Source organism: Gracilinanus agilis, chromosome 2 (genome assembly GCF_016433145.1).
Source record: "Gracilinanus agilis isolate LMUSP501 chromosome 2, AgileGrace, whole genome shotgun sequence".
Classification (NCBI taxonomy): Eukaryota; Metazoa; Chordata; class Mammalia; order Didelphimorphia; family Didelphidae; genus Gracilinanus; species Gracilinanus agilis.
In genome coordinates this window covers 542146765-542164501 of record NC_058131.1, presented here as the reverse complement: position 1 = coordinate 542164501, position 17737 = coordinate 542146765, and the positions used below count along the sequence as shown (strand labels likewise).

Here is a 17737-nt window from a genome sequence, read left to right as displayed (position 1 = left end):
CTATAGTTCTATTCAAGTGATGGTTATGGAACTTGAATGGGCTTGTGTCAATTGGATGGAAAGACACATTCATGGCATCAACCTTTGTGATGGGATATGGTTGCTTCCCTGAAGCTACATTCTTTCTTGCCAATTCAGAAAACTAATGTTTCAAATGCTTCAAGAATCCTAAATAACAGTCATGATTATATGTATACTGTATTATACAGTTAGGTCAGTTCATACGTATAACTTTACATAGTATTTTATGTAAAAATAGCTTTGGAATATTAAAATCATTGCAATAAAATACCTGCACTATAATATTAAATGTGTTCTTTGGTACCTAGGTGATTTCTTTTTAAATGGATGGAATCTTGTTTCATTTCTTAAAAAATATCTGAACATTCCTTAACAAACAAAGAGAATGCACTGGTTTAGGAGTCATTCAAATTTTCTTTGCTGGGTTTGAATCTGCATTTAGGTTACAGGCCTGGCAGGTTCAAACAATAGAAGAGCAAAATCCCACTTCTGTTCAAATGAACTCAGACAGCTCCACACCATGTTGGCTGTACTCCATAGTACAACCCTTCCTGAAGACCAGCCCTGCCTAAGTCCCTAACCATTGGTGGTGGGTGTGTGTGTGTGGGTATGTGTGCGCGCACAGTACTGAGACACCATACACCTTCATGGTGTGGTAGAAGAGATGAAGAAGTCAGATCTGAAAAGATGTCCATTCAATGGCTAAAAATCACTATGCTTCAAACCACTAAACAGCCAAGCACAGCAAGAATGATCATGGATGGATGGTGTAAGACCCAGCAGTTCTCTTGCTCTTAACTTCCTTGCCAAGTCATCACCCTGCTGAAGTGTGTGTCTCAGAACAAAGTCAGGATGCAGGTGAGTTCAGTCTTTGGTTTCTTTGGACTATAAATAACTTTTTTTTTCAAATAATTCTAAGTATAAACCTGCTATCTTGAAGTCCTGGTTTTTTTTTTTAATTTTTATTTTTATTTAAAGCTTTTCCACCGAGGTTTTAGTTTGTGGTTATTTCTTCATGCTTTGGTACAAGTGCTTGATGAAGAAGATGAATTGCTTGAATTGGTGCTGCCCTCGTCTTGCCACTTATCCAGACTCCTCCTCCTTGCATTCATGAAAAAGTTGCTGACGGTGCTCAGCTCCAACCCGAGCTGCTGGGAAATGGTGATTTGCAATTCTTTGGATGGACGCTTATTTTCTTTGAATATTGCATGTAGAGTTCGACGCTGGACATCTGTGAAGACCAACCTAGGCTTTTTGGGTGTGTTCCCTCTATCCTTCCCATGTTCTTGCTCTTTTCGTTTGCACGCTGTAATAAAACACACAGTTATGTTAGAATGTTGCCTGGAAAAATATGGAGGCCATAAGATGGGGCTAATGAAATTGTAACCAAGTACATCGATTAATGCTTATTTATTTTTTCCTATCTATTTTCTTTGTTTTGCAGATAAAAAAAAGTACAGGATGGCATATTGCAGAAGAATAAGAAGAAATAACTTAGGTCCTCAAACAGTTTATGGTACAATTGGATTTGATATATAGAAATTGGGTATTTGAATTAAAAAAAATCCTACCTCCCTATCCCACTTTATTTTCTCTCTAATATTTTTGTTATTTCACAGTATGAAATAAAATATTGTGTTGGCCTTCCATTGCACAAATCAAACAATGGAATTAACTGCTGCAAAGGACCAGAAAGACACTTCTTCAAAGTGATGAACACATCATCAATCCCTCCTTCCCCTTTCATTGTGCTATGCTACACTTGAACTGTTTAGGGCTTATCAAGTGTGCCAAGTTTTGTACTACTAGGTTTATGCCCCAAGGTGATTAATGACAAAAAGAAGAGAACTTAAGGTATAAAACTATATATAGCATCACAGCAAACACCTAAAATTCAAACATTTATTCAATGGTTGGGAGATGACTGAAGAAACCATAGTATATAAAAGTAATAGAATAAACATGACTGCACCATAAGGAATGATGGATTCAAAGAAGGCATTGAAATGTAACCCTACCTGGGAAGGTTTTAATAAAGTCATGTGGGGTGTAGAAAGCAGAATCAACAGAGAACAGAATACACAATCTATGACAATGTCAATAAAAGATTCCATTGAAAAGGCTACCAAATCCTGGTTAACTACAAGCAACAATGTTAACACATTATCAAAATTAAAAGCATTCATCCTTCCCTTCTGTTAGCAATCAGTAAATTACAACAGTGCAAAGTGTCATATACTCTCCATCACAATCTTGCTTAACTGTTTTTGGCCAATATACTTTCCAAGGGTGGTGGAAAAAACAGACCTAACACACACAGAAGGAGGAGAAGGGGAAAGAGAACTTCAGCTAAAGAAGGAAGTTAAAAAGACAAGAAAAAAGAAAGATCAGGTGGTTGTTAAGGTGCCAAAGAGATAAGAAGGTGCCAACAAGATGAGAAGGTATAGAGCAGAAGAGTTTATTCAAGAGAGTTAAGAATAAGAGCTACTAGTAGAGGTTCAAAGGATAGAGAATTTCTCAACCAGAAAGGATGTAGATGAAGGAGACTTGTGATCAAGGTCACAAGGTCACAGAGCAAGATTTGCTGGGACCTCACAAAGATTGTTTCATGTTTATCTTTCTGCCACTGACAAGTAATTGTTATCTATAAGCAAAGATTGATCTTTCTCCTAGTTAAGGTAAAGGAATACAAAGAGCCTTTCTCACCTTTCCAGGTTACCAGGGAAAAGGAATTATTCCGTTAAAACAAACAAACAGAACAAGGACTTCTTTGTGAAAATAAAGGTGGAATATGATTGGAAAAGAGAAGGAACTCTTGACCTGTATCAGGAGGTTGGAAGGTAGAGAAATATGATACAGAGAAGACAAATATAACTGGGAGTAAGGTAAGGAAGAAGACTGGTTAATGAGAATTATGGTATATAGAGGACAAGAAAATAAATAGTAAACAAGGAATAGCAAACAAATAGTGTAAATAGTAAACAAATTAAACCCACTATTATTTAAGTAAATACATAATTGATAGTTGGAAAAGTGTACAACCCTAATATTATCCAAAAGACAGGGCTAAGGAAATTTTCTATCTGAGAGGGATAGAGAGTTGGAGGGCTTTAATATGAATAGCCAACAATAGGCAATATTAAATGGGTCCTAAGCTCACACCAAATTTTAAAGGTATTTGGAGCCATAGAAGTCAGAATGGAAAAAGCTGAGACCTGAGACTTAAATTTATCAGTGGAAAGGGGATTAACTCCCTATAATAACCTTCAGCTAATATTTCTAATTATCTTTTATTACTTTTCTTCATCTATTCTATCCTTATTTTCATCCCAACTGGATTACTCACACCAACTGAACAAATGGTTTCTGAAACTTTGCTCACACACACATATTCTCTATTCATCTTTTCCCATCCTTCAATGCCTCTTTCATACACTAATCCCCTGCCTCTATTCCTCCATTATGAAGTGATTTCTTCCTCCTTTAAAGCCTACTATCACTTTGTACCATTCTTATGTTATATCACACATTCTATTCTGTATTCTCTTTATTTGAAGATATTTCTTACCTGTATTGCTAGACTGTAAATTTCTTAAGGGCAGGGAATAGTTCTTATTTATTTTTATCTTTCCTTGAATACCTAGCACATAGCAGGCATCCAGTAAATGCTTATTGAATAAATGAATGAACGAAATAGAAACCACTAATAATTAAAGATAATAGGAGGTGGTACCTTATACTCAGGCAATCTAATTCCCAGGTCAAAGAGGATTAGAGGAAACAATTCTTTTATTGAGAAGGAATTGCCCTTCACATTTTCCCTTGCACTTTCCCCTAGGTACAGGGTATCTTAATGGGCAAGAGGCTATTCTGCAAAACACTATTAATGATAGAGAAGGCAAGAGAAAATTCTTTTCTCTCTCATTCTCCTGCACAAGGAGGCACAAGGGAAAAGGTTTCTTCCGTAGCTGGCATTCTTCTCAAATGCCAAAGATAGCTACCTCTCTTCTTTCCTCTTGAAATTAGTCTCTTGCTTGCTTTATAAAGGCCATGAGTGATGTCTGTAATCCTTCTTCCAGCCAATGACTGATAACATACTGGCGGTGTAACCTAGGGCAAGGCAGTTGATTTCTTAATGACTCATGCAACTCTCTAAAACTATAAATTGCAGAACAGTTTCCTTTCTGCCTTCTTAGAGGGAGTTTTCTTACCAAGAGTTCCCTATATCAAAGCTATTATAGACTCTCTAGACTCTCATTTGTTTTTTAAATATAAAAATCTACCATATAAGTCAAGACATTTTATTTCTAAAACTGACTCTGACATGAAATAGCTAATATATTATTGGGCAAATAACTTCACCTCTCTGGACCTCTGTTTATATATTTGTGAAGTGAAATTATTGAACTAAGTATTCTCTAAGGTCTCTTCTAGGACTAATATTTTATTATTCTCTGTTTATAATTTACCAAGTTATCACTTTCCATAAGTGAAATGTTCCCTCCCTTCCTCCCTCCTTTCCTCTTTCCTTCTTTCCTTCCTTCCTGAACTTATTGTAAGACACAATATTAAAAGTCATATGGTTTGGAACAATACAATTTAGCCTTTAGAAAGTAATTCTGATGCAGTCATCAATATCATAGAACAATCTTGTCTTTTTGGGCCAGAGGGAAATGTACCAATATTTCAAGAATATGTTTCAATATATTTCATGGTTCCTTGAGATTATACTTCTTATCGTTTTCCCTCATTGTCACACATTTTCTCATATTTGAAGGAAGAGTTATTAAAAAGATTGAAAGTCAGGGATTATATGTTTTAGTTTCAAGTAATTTTGTGGTTAAGAGTATGATACCTTTTCATTCTTTTCCATTTGGTTTTCTTCCCTGCCTACTCATTCCTGGCTGAAATATAAAGCTATTTTGACTAATTGTGGCAGGTTCCTAGGTTACAGTATGTTACTCAATAATAAAGAGTTTTTCTCAGTTCTAGGTATGTGTGCTAAAATGCCACAATTTTATTCTCCATTGTTGTGATAACCTTATCAACTTTAGAGGTTATGAAAAGACAAACTTCTGTAAGCATCTGGCCACAGACAATGTCATACTTCAGGACCTTGGACCCACTTACCTTCATGTACTTAATGTATTTCCTGAGGCTCTAATTTTCTACTAAAGTCATAGGATAGTAATGTTTCAAGTACTTTCTAATCCCAGTTTGGGCAGATTTCTATTAATAGATTTATTTGCTAGTATGGATGTTTACATAGTCTTTCTCTTGAGGTTATCCCATGTTGAAGTTTGTTTTTGCATCAACTTCAAAACCTCTTGGGCAAAATTTTTTCTTTAATATTCTATTTTATTGAGTACTTTGCAAAGTCAGGAACAACACATAAAGATACTATGAGATAGCAGATTTTGCACTTTGGATCTCTTGAATTCTAATCTTGGTTTAGGACTTACTTCTATGGTAGTGGCTAGCCTATTTGACAACTCACTTTCTTCAGTTCTACAAAAAGGGATATAATTCACCTCAACTTTTATTTTGGGGCATTTGGGAATACAATAAAATTTTTAAAAAGTAGACCGATAATATAACAAGTCGACTTGCATTTTTTTCTTTCTTCACATGTTCTCATCCCCAAATCAAGTATTCATGAGGCAGGAGTGTGGTCATGAGATTATAAAATATTTGACTACTCCTGCAGTATTTGCAGTCATCCATCCTCACAAATTTTAATTAAATTTTTAGATTCTCATCTCCTTTTACTAAAGAAGAGTGATACATGGGGCAGCGGGGTGGCTCAGTGGACTGAGAGACAGACCTAGAGATGGAAGTTCTTAGGTTCAAATCTGGCCTCAGATACTTCCTAGCTGTGTGACCCTGGGCAAGTCATTTAATCTCCATTGCCTAGCTCTTATCATTCTTCTGTCTTGGAACCAACACACAGAATTGATTCTTAGATGGAAGGTAAGGGTTAAAAAAAAAAAGGAAAGAAAAGAAGAGAGATACACCCAAAGAGGCACAGCAAATAGCCTAAAAATTGATTGTATTTAGATCTTTTAATGCTCCTTTCCTTTGAAAAGTGTTGCTATATTGTAAATGAAAGATTAAAAATACATAGAAAAGATCAGAAAGAAATTCAGATGGGGACATGGACAAGCAGAGCAGTGCTAGTACTTTCATGCTAAATTAATATATACTTAAAGAAAACAATGTAATGAATATTCATGGCTTCTTATATAATCCTCTTTTTCTGTTATTCTTTGTATCTGCAAATGTTTATGTAAGGGAGTGTGATTCCTTGGCACTCCTCCTCCACACAGTTCAGTTGACAGAATGTTGTCACGCAATGTGTTAAAAAGTTGTATTATGCTGTGAACCCTTTATGACGCTCAAATACTTTCCTGATTGAGTCAAGAAGGGAATAAAATTGACCAGCAAACAAATTAGCCATGGCCCTGGAAACTTTAAGCCCTGGACAAATTTTATCAGTGGGGATGACTGCAAGCCACTAACTACCTATAGAAAGAGATTCCTCCACATATTCCATGTGGCTTTGAAAAGGGAGCTTTTGCCAAAGTAGGAGATGCTGAAACTGAGGCATACACACGTGAATTAATTATCCAATGGCCTCATAGCTGGAAAGTATCTGACTCTTAAGTTAGTCTTCCACAATACCAATATGCTTCATGGAATCACAGAGTTCAAAAGCTAACAGAGGCCATCTGAGTACCAATATTCTTATCCCTATTTTTCAGATAAGTAAATGACTTGTTCAGGCACATAGCTAGTTGAGTATTGGAGCTGGGGCTTAAACTCTTTAGATTTTAGGTCTGGTTATCTTTTTAGTAGACTTGACAAATAGGTGTTAGGGAGGAGAGAACCACTAAGGCAGGTTTTACGTGACTGTGGGGAGGTCAATTGAACTTGAGGGGTGTACCTGGAAGCCAGTTAACCCTCTGGTGGCAAAGGAGTGAGTTAGCTGTCCTGAAAATCAAGTTAATATTATTAAGAACCAGGCAAATATTAGCCTAAATCAATCTGAATTGAACGATAAGACTCAATATGTATATCTTGTTTAATTATAAAGAGTTTGTTTTCCTAAATTTTCACCTCTCTATATAGCAAGTTGGCTATATAGCACAGTGAAAAAAGCATTCAGTGTATGATATGAACTCATGACTTTGCTTATGTTGTGCTAAAGATATTAGGGAGGGATATTAGTAGAGTGAAGCAAAGAGGAAAGATTGTGTTCATAGTGCATGCTCTACAGGCAGATCCCAGATCCCAAATCCCAGAACCCTTTCATGGTGGCAATCAAAAGTTTACCAGCAACAGAATGTCAGGGAACCTTCTGTTTGGGGGCTTTCCTGCTTCTGTTTTGTGACAGTATGCTAGTATATGAGAATGAGAGATAGGTAGGTAGAGGAGATAAGGAGGGAGAGGAATAAGATCTGCAAAGTTATCAAAAGGAGGTGATTAAGTTTCAGGGTTACTGGCTGAAGAATCATTGCTCTAGCGTCTTTGATCCCAAATCTAATTTCAGCTTTTACGTCTAAGCACCAAGTATATGCTAGTTATTTCCCCTTCCCACTTCTCCATGCCCTTTTAGCATCTAACTTGGGCATGCTCTCCTCAGGTAGTTCTCAATATTCTGGGTTTTTCCTTAACTCTTTTGAAACTCACTGGTGAGTCCCCCCCCCCCCCCTCCTTTCTCAGGAACTTTCTATAGCTAATCTAGATAACACTAAGATTCAAAGGAGATAATGTGTGCAAAGAATTTTGCAAACTTCAAAATCAATTATTGTCATAACGACTGCTACCACTAATCTAATTAACTACATTATATTAAGATATTAATGGTTTTACTTGATGTGTTATTACAGAGATATTTTCATTCTAACAATGGCTTTCTGAAACACAGGTATTTAACCTTAAGCTGTCTAATTTTGAGTATTTTAAATACTATATTATGGTGGAAGGATTTTTAATACCAAATCTCATCATCTAGGTTGTCATCTATTCTGCTACCCATAGGACTGGCCCTGGTCCAGAGGAAGAGAACTTTTACAGGCTCCAGTGAGTCCTAGCTCACTGCTCCAGCAGTAATGGAAATGTGAAACTCAACCAATGCTCTTGTCCTCTGGTGACCTTGCTCAGTGGTAGTTAGCGCAGTTCCGTGCCAAGGACACCTGGCAATGATAGCTTTGAACCTCCATCTCAGATGTGGAAGGGAGACACAGATAAGGCCCAGGGGTGCAAAGAAAAAAGCTAGGTAGGACTGAAGGTAGTCTGACTGACTTTCTTCTCCCCTAAACCTAGGTAACGGCAGTTCTATAACAGAACCTTGGCAAGGACAAAGTAGTTGGGTTGGTTTATGTTTATAAAACCCCTGATGAGCCTCTGCTGGCAGCTAGGATTTCTGTTTCAAAGTAGAAACGATCATGTGTTGTGGAAGTGGAGGGGTGGGGATTGTTGACTAGGAAGTGTCACAAGGGGACAAGGCATTTTTTTGAGGTTCCAATGGTCTTCTATCTTTACTGAGAGATCCTGGAGTAATGAACCGTTGCAGTTGTGACTTATCTCATCACTTTAGTTTTATTTTAGTTTTTTAGTTGGGCGAAGAAAATATATTTTTTTAAATGGGTAAAGAGGAGGGAAATAATTGAGGGGTAACTATATATATGTATGTATTTATATATACATATGTAAATATGAGATAACTGTTATTATCCTTTTTTGACAAAACAGTAAATGAAGGACAAAGATTAAGCCATCAAGTTCTTCAGAGAATCATAAAATTCAGAGTTGGATAGGACTTTAAGAGCCATCTCCTTGGTCTCATACTTAGAGAAGAAAATCATCTCTTCTCCTCACTGATCAGCCTTTGCTTTAAGACATAGAAGGAAGGCAAGTCATTACCTTTTCCCCCCCTTTAAACCCTTATCTTCTGTCTTAAAATTGGTAGTGCCAGTTTCAAGGCAGAAGAGTGGTAAGGACTAGGCATTTGTCCAGAACCTCCCATTTCTAGGCTTTGTTCTCAATCCACTGCACCATCTAGTTCCCTAAGCCTCTATCATTCCAGTCTTGGATGGCCCTATTGTTGTAAAGTTTTTCCTTAAAGACTTAAATCCGATTCTTTGAAACTTCAGCAATAGTTCCTAATCTTCACCTTCTGGGGCAAGGAGAACAAGTCTAAACTCTCTTAAAATACTTGAGGACAAGTGTAATCTGTTTCCTTCCTTTGACTCTCCTCCAGGTGCTAAATATTGCTAGTTTCTTTGCCTGAGCCTCCTATATCATGACCTCAAGGTCTTTTACCTTCCCAATCACTCTTTCTTCCTTTCTTCCTTTCTTCCTTTCTTCCTTTCTTCCTTTCTTCCTTTCTTCCTTCCTTTCTTTCTTTCTTTCTTTCTTTCTTTCTTTCTTTCTTTCTTTCTTTCTTNTTTCATTCTTTCTTTCTTTCTTTCTTTCTTTCTTTCTTTCTTTCTTTCTTTCTTACTCTCTCTTTTAAACCCTTGTCTTCCATCTTGGAGTCAATACTGTGTATTGGCTCTAAGGCAGAAGAGTGGTAAGGATAGGCAATGGGGGTCAAGTGACTTGCCCAGGGTCACACAGCTGGGAAGTGTCTGAGGCCAAATTTGAACGTAGGACCTCCCATCTCTAGGCCCGGCTCTCAATCCACTGAGCTACCCAGCTGCCCCCCTACCCCCTCAATCACTTTCCTTTGGACACTCAATAGTTTATCAATGTCCTTCCTGAAATATGGCACTAGGAATTGAACACAGCACTCCAAACGTGTTCTGATGATGGCAAAACATAGCAAAACCCTCACTTCTTTATTCCTGGATACTAAGCCTCTCTTATCATAGCCTCTGATGGTGTTAGGTCCCTTGTGTGGACCTTTTCAACTCCAATTGCCTGTTCTCCTTTGCAAAATTCAGTCCACACTGTTATACTTGGCTGCCTTGCCATGAAGCTATTGTGTCATATTAAGCTCATCTTTTTCAGATGAATTACTGTTCAGTCATACCTTTCCCCTCTTGCAGTTGTAAAATTGATTGTTTATAAATACAGAATTTTGTGTTAGTGGTTTCCATTCATTATTCTAGAACGCTAATACCATTTTGAATCCCTACTCTCTTCCAGTGTGTTGGATCTCAGCTTTGGGTCATCTTCGAATTTGATAAACATGCCTTTTATGCATTTATCCCAATTGATCATGAAAATGTTAAACAGCACAGGGCCAAGCAAAGACCCCAGTGGTACTCCACTGGGGACTTCCTTTTCAAGTAATGTAGAACTGACTGCTTAGCTTCTTTGGGCAAGAGTTTTCTCAGCAGTAGAAGAGTGGAAAGGAGAAGATGGCTTCTGAGTTCTTCCAGCTGTAGATCTATGATCTGATAAGTCTACTCTTTGGGCTAGCTGACCATTTTGCAATTTATTCTATTAACATTTAGTTCACATCTCTCCATATTTTCTACCCAAAGAGCAAGAGAGAATTTCCCAAATATTTTGTTGAATCTAGGCAAACTACATCTATAGTACCATACATTTATGGTATCCCTCTGATCTCCAATTAAGAAATACTATCAAAAAAGTGAAATGAGATTAGTCTGACATGACCTATTTTTGATGAATGTATATTGACTCTTTGTGATCACTGCTTCTTTTCTACATGTTTTCTTTGTTATTGTTGTTTACTCATGTCCAAATCTTCATGACTCCATCTTAAGGTTTCCTTGTTAAAGATACTGGAATGATTTGCTATTTCCTTCTCCAGCTCATTTTATACATGAAGCAACAGAGGCAGACAGGGTTAAGTGACTTGCCCAAGGTTACATAGCTAGTGATTTATGTGAGACTGGATTTGAACTCAAGTTTTCCTGACTCTAGACCCAACTCTCTATCTACTGAGCCACATAGCTCCCTAACCTCAACATGCACTAATTGGAGTAGCAATGATAGTACCAGAGGAAAGCTGATAGTTTGGCCTCTGGCTATTTCTAAGATACTCAGACTCATTTAGATGAAATAGATCTTATCATAGGGAAAAAAAAGGAGAATCTTATTACAGTTAGTTTCTTGTAGACTCAAAAGCAGTTTTTTTTGTTGTTGTTTTGAAAAAATTTTTAAATTCACCCTCTTAAATTTCTATCCCTTTCATTTCCCTTTTTGCTATATATGTACCAGCACAAGAGCACAATTCTTATCACATATGTATACAGCACATAAAAATGTTTTGCAAACATACTGAATAAATGATAGCTAGTATATACATATGTACTAGCTATTACTATCATATATTATTACTAGGTATTAATATCAGATATTATGATATATCACTTTAAGATTTGCAAAGTGCTTTACAAATATTATCCCATTTTATCTTCACCACAGTTCTAGGAGGTAGGTGCCATGATTATTGCCATTTTGCAGATGAGGAGACTGAGGCAGACAGGGGTTAAGTAACTTGTCCAGGGCTTGTAAGTGTCTGAAGCTGGATTTGAATTCAAATTCAACTCCAGACCTAATGCTTTATCTACCTTACCACCTAGCTGCCTCATGTTACATAAATGTCACTATGCTTCTTCTTTCTTTAAGATATATAAACCTCTTTCTTGCTTTCATTCATGAATAATCCTATTCACTGAGCATATTTACTCATGAATAGGAAAACTCAGTTTCAGGAACTTGGAAATACTCTTTTATCAAAGGGACCATTTTTGAGATTTTTGCTTGGGAATTCTATTGTTAAAGTTATTAAAAAAGGTGGCTGGCCTTCAATTCTGACTGATATGGACATCCTTTGATTTATAAAGTACAGTAAAAATTCACTAATTTGTTCCCCTACTTGTTTGGAATTGGTGATAATTCAGACATACTAGTAAAGCCAACAGCTGAGTAAAATGTCAAAAACAAATGATGTACCTCATAAATACTATGTCTATGATACATTATTATATAACAGGCGGGAGATTGCTGGAACTAGTTTCAATCAGCTGGTAAGAGCTGGTTGTTCAATTTTTGGTGTGAGCATTTTCACCTTAGAAATTGACAAAGGTTACATAACAGAGTTTAATTTATTGTTTTGCTGATCATCTAAACTTAAGAAGGTGCTGGAGAAAATATTAATAATACAGATTAAACTTAAAGGTGTGCTGTATATACATTTTTTTTCATGGAGAGCCAAACATTAGACATTTATCAGCACACAGTTGCACATAGCCACTATGATCTATATCTATATCTATTATATCTATATATACACATACATATCAGCAAGAGTGAGGTTAGGAGGAATAGGTATGATTGATATCTGTATCTATCTTTGCAAATAGTAAATGGTGATTAGCTCATGTCATGGACCTATTTGTTAAATATATTGATGAGACAGGAGTCAGATTTATGGCCAATTTCAACAAATGCTCACCCAGAGACTATAGTAGAAACTTTGATAACAAATTAATTATGGATGACACCACAGGGCATACTTGGAGTAATTAAAATTCAAGGGATGAAGGGCTGAGATATAAGTTTTAGAAAGAGGGCACAATGTGATAGAATTTAGTTGCTGTTAGATGAAAGAAAACAAAGTTATTAAAAGAATTTTGTTTTCGGAATCCTTTGCCTGAAATAGAGTCACTAATTTCTAGGACACTGCAGTTACTTCAGTTGTATTGTTAGAAATCTCCTCTTTCTAATTGGGCAGACCACTATGGTGGAGAAAGAAGCTTTGTAGACAAATCATACTGGAGTTCTCTCTTTTCTCACTCCTCTCCCCATCCAGTATTTTATATAGAGGAAAGAGGGTTTAAAAAAAAAAAGATAAAGAATAGATGAGAAAGGTAAAAAAAAAAGTCACAAAGAGAATAAAATACAGCCAGTGGGGGTGCTGGGTGGGAAGGATGGGAGAAATAATGGCTCATTATATGATACTCAATTCATATAATGTGGCACAATTGAAAGAGTGTTGGGTTTGGAGTGAGAGGACCTGACTTCAAAAACTGACTATAACTTAAAATCTTGTGTTCTTGGGCAAGTTAATTAACCCCTCTGTGACTCAATTTCCTCATTTATAAAATGAGAGGTTGGACTAGATGATGACTCTGACTTCTAAAATCTGTTTCAACTTTATAGATATGATCTTAAGGACTTAATTTATTTTTGGCATTAGCTTCTTCTCTTTTCATTCTAATGTCTTCCCATGTCATTTTTGCCTGATACTGAAGACCCTACAAAACACCAGTGTAGGCTAAGGTCCAGGGCTTATGAAGAGGAATTTTTACATTGGGGATAAGTACTATAAACCCAGTCTTAGACAAGATGTACTAAATGTGTTCTCAGTTGAAAGGGTATGAAGTGGGATTAAGACACTGACCTATTTCATGGAGGTGCTGGTGCTGGCATGAGGCCACTGTTGAGAAAACTGACTCAGAGGTATTCAGAGAAGAGTTCACTCCATTGGATTCCCTTTAAAATTGATTATTCTTGTCAAATGGGTGCTGAACTTTGTTGTTTCTATGCTTCTGAAGGACTCCAAATACTCTAAATTGGTCATCCTCTAAATTTTCTACTTGATTTGTCAAGTCTTTGGACATGCTTGAGGAAAAGCTCAGCCCTGAAGCTCTATTATTATTCTGGAATCAGATATCATTGAGATGCAACAAGTTTAGGCATTCCAAAACCTAAATGATAAAAATGGATAAGACTCTTAACAATGATCTTCCCTGATCCAATGCCCTTGGTATGGAAGCAAAGTACCTAGCAAAGTGCCCTACAAATATTCTGAAATGAAGGTGATGAAAAAAATCAATAAAATATTAAAAAAAAAGAAATTGGTTCAAAGCTTCATGCAAAAATTGAGGATGAAGATAACAACTCTTCCTATCTCCTTTTTACCCTGAGATCAGAAAATACAGAATGAATCCTATATTTTATTTAGTAGCCATTGAAAATCTTGCCCAGGTTCTATAAATGTTTGTTATGTTGAAGAGCATTAAGGGTGTAACCAAGAGCAGCAGCTAGAAGTAGACTAAATTCTTCCTACCCCCAGTTCCTACAAATAGATCTAGAAAAATGCACCAGATTGAATCCTGGTCAAGAAAAAAAAATCACACAGAGTTATTTTCCCAGCCTAGATCAGCACTGGAAGATAGTGAAGTCAGTGGTCACTGGGGCTGGATGTGTCATTCTAAGGCAGTCACTGGGCACTGGGGTGAGAAGAGGCCTGAGATCCATCATTGTGCAGGGTGCAGAAATAAATGCAAACTAGTAGCTCGGTTGCTCACTATCCAGCTCTAGATTATGAATCTGGTGCTGAATAAAAAGTGTACCTATATATAATGTCACAGTAGAAAAGAGCACTGGGTCTGGAGGCAGGAAGACGTGAGTTCAAATCCCACCTCAGAAACTTACTAGCTGTGTGACTTTGGGCAAGTCAGTTAATTTCTATTTGAAGGAATTCCTTCAACTATAAAATGGGGATAGTAATAGTACCTACTTTCTTGGGTTGTTTTGAGGATCAAATAAAATAATATTTGTGAAGCACTTAGCATAGTGCCTAGTACATAGTAGATATTGATGAAAGGAAAACAAACTCTTTTTCTGATCTAAAACTATTTAAAAGGAAGAAAATAAAACGGGAGCTCTAGCTGCTTGAAGTAAACTAAAACTCCACTACCCTGAATCTTCTTAGATTCCAAGTTTTTCTCCTTAGCATGGGATTGGTCCTTATAAAGATCAATCCTGGCCGGGCAATAAAGGGCGGAAGGGGGGGTGGGGGAAGGGAGGATGGGCAGGGGCGTGGCCCTGGGGGGGCTAGCACGGGATTGGCCCAATTCAAAACCAATCCCAAGCCAGGAAGTAAGGGGGTGGGACCCGCGGGGCACACTGGGGGATGCAGTTCCTCCTCCCCCACCACAATATTTTTAAACTCACAATACCATATAAATACCAGCTATTATTACTGTTATTGTTGTTGGCATTATAGAGCAAGGAGTGGTCACAGGCTGTAGAATATTCGTTGGTCAAAAAAGCTCAGAGGCAAGCAGCAGTTGTGTGGCTTGGACTTCAAAGTGGAATAGGGACTCAGTTCCAGGTTCCATACCAGTTTGAAATTTGCAATGGAACAAGTAGAGCAAGAATCCTGGGCAAGAAGGAATCTACAGTTCTGTCCATATGAACCACCAAATCTTTCCACTGGCTGAATCTAGCAATAGAAACTCAAATTCCAAATGGGGTGAACTCACAGGCAGGTGACCCAGATCCAAACCTAGGTCAGGAACTTATACCAGTAATTAGACTTTGCTATTGATCTAATATTTTAGGATCACTCCAAGCTTGCCTAGGCAAAAATATTCATGAGATCCTAGAATAACACAACATTCAATACTCTAAGAAAGGAGCAGCAGAACCAGGTTGGACATTCTCTCTAGAAATATACATAGTCAAAGACCCTAATATAAAGTCCAAAGTCAGGAAGCAGAATAGAAGAAGAAGGAAACAAAAGAATCCCAACACAAAAAGCTATTATGGCGACAAGAAATCCAGAAGAAGAGAATGATTCCAAAATATCTATAAGCAAAGACTCAAAGAAAAACAGCTTGGGCACAAGTCCACTAGAATTCCTAGAAGAGCTAGTGGAATTAGAAAGAGAATTTTAAAATATTTTTTTATAAATAAAACAAGAGAACTGGAAGGGGAAAAAAAGGAAATAAGGGCTGTAAGGTAAGGGAATTGACAAGTTGGCACAAGAGAAAAAATCTTGTTCAAGTAACAGACTCTTTGAAAATTAGAATGGTTCAAATAGAAACCAATCGCTCTATGATGCTACAAGAAATATTAAAATAAAGTCAATGGATCAAAAAAGAGAAGAAAATACAAGCTATCTCATAGCAAAAACAATTGATCTGGAGGAAAAAATCAAGGAGAGATAATTTAAGAATCATTAGACTCCTTAAAAGTCATAATCAAAAAAGGGCCTACATATTATCTTTCAAGAAAATATTATTTTAAAAACTTGCTTAGATCTCCTAGAACCAGAGGACAAGGTAGAAATAGAAATAATCCACTGGTCACCTCTTTGCAGAAACCCAAGTGTAAATACTCAGGAACTTTATAGCCAAAATCTAGTTTCTGGGTTAAAGAAAAAATAATGTAAACAGTCAGAAAGGAAGAATATAAGTACTGAGGAGCCATGGTTAGAATTTAGTGGCCACCATCATAAAAGGGCAGAGAGCTTAGAATGATATTTCAGAAGGCAAGGGAGATAGGCTTACAACCAAGAATAATCTGCCCAGTAAAACAGAGTATACTCCTACAGGGGAGAAAAATGGATCTTTAGTTTAATAAAGTATTTTTAAATATTCCTGATAAAAAAGACAGGAGCTACATAGAAACTTTGAAATAGAAACAAAGGAATCAAGAGAAGTAAAAAGGTAAGCAAATGAAGAATCATAAGGGATGAAATATAATATAGAGAGTTTAGGAGTGGTTCTATAATATCTCAATGTTTAAAAAAAAGAAAAGGAAGGGAAGAGGAATACACTGGTGGGGGGAAGGAGAGGTAGGATGGGGAAAACTATTACACATAATCAGATTGTGCAAGAAGTTTCTACAAACAGAGAGAAAGGAGTAGGGGGAGGGGATGCCACCGGAATCTCACTCTCATTACTAATAACTAAATAGTGCTAATAAAACAAGAGAAGCACTGCTTTAACATAGACAAAGACTGATGTTGGAGCTAATGTTTGATGCAAAACAAGATAATGATTCACAATAATACTTTTCAAAATAAGAATGAGTGTGACTGGGTAAACTGTTATAAGACTTTATGTGGCTTGGGAAAATGGCATGAATTTAGTGAGTAATTAAAAAAAATATTTTGTGTTTTCTTCCTTTTTCAGCCTAAACTTTATCTTGGTCCTTCAACCAATTTTCATATGGCTTAGTATCCAGTCCCTTCCTCATCCAATCCATTCTATTCTAGGTACTACTATAGCTCCAACAAAAAACAACATTCCAGATGTGGTCTGACTAGGACAGAGTACAGCAGGGTTACCATATTTCTTATTCTGGCACTTGCCCACTCAATGAGGTTTAGGATTACATTTGCTTTCTTGGTTTCCAGTCCACATAATGCTCATTCATTCTGAACTCTTACTCTACTAAATCCCCCATATCTTCTATTGTTATTATTTTATTCTTATTCTTTACATAGTGGTCTAGCTGTATGAAATCATAGCTAGACAATTTCTTACATGGTGGTCCAGCAATACTATTGCTGTATCTATTTCCTAAGGAAATCAGGGGAAAAAGAAAAAGAACCTATATGTTCCAAAATATTTATAGCAACTATCTTTGTGGTGGTAAAGAACTGGAAATCAAGAGATGTCCATCAACTGGGGAATGGCTGAACAGATTGTGGCATATGACTGTGATGGAATACTACTGTATTTTAAGAAATGAGGAGCAGATTAATTTTAAAAACTTGGAAAGAACTACATAAAATAATGGAGAGTGAAACAGGTAGAACCAAAGAACATTATATACAGCTATAGATGTAATATTTGAAGAATAACTTGTGAAAGTTCACCTCCAGAGAATGAACTGAGAAATGGAAACATGAAAAACATAATCTGCATATACATAGCTTTTTGTGTGTGTGTGTGTGTGTGTGTGTGTGTGTGTGTGTGTGTGCCAGATAATACCT

At 36.7% G+C, this 17737-nt stretch overlaps 1 protein-coding gene across 1 annotated transcript in view; it reads right to left on the bottom strand.

Moving 5' to 3' along the window:
* Positions 1-447: 447 nt before the first annotated feature.
* The window catches only part of ONECUT1 (one cut homeobox 1), a 40999-nt gene continuing 23709 nt past the window's right edge, over positions 448-17737 (bottom strand). The window contains exon 2 of the mRNA XM_044662236.1: positions 448-1327. Coding sequence (XP_044518171.1) covers positions 1035-1327 — 293 coding nt within the window. The 3' untranslated portion in view covers positions 448-1034. The remainder of the gene's footprint in view (positions 1328-17737) is intronic.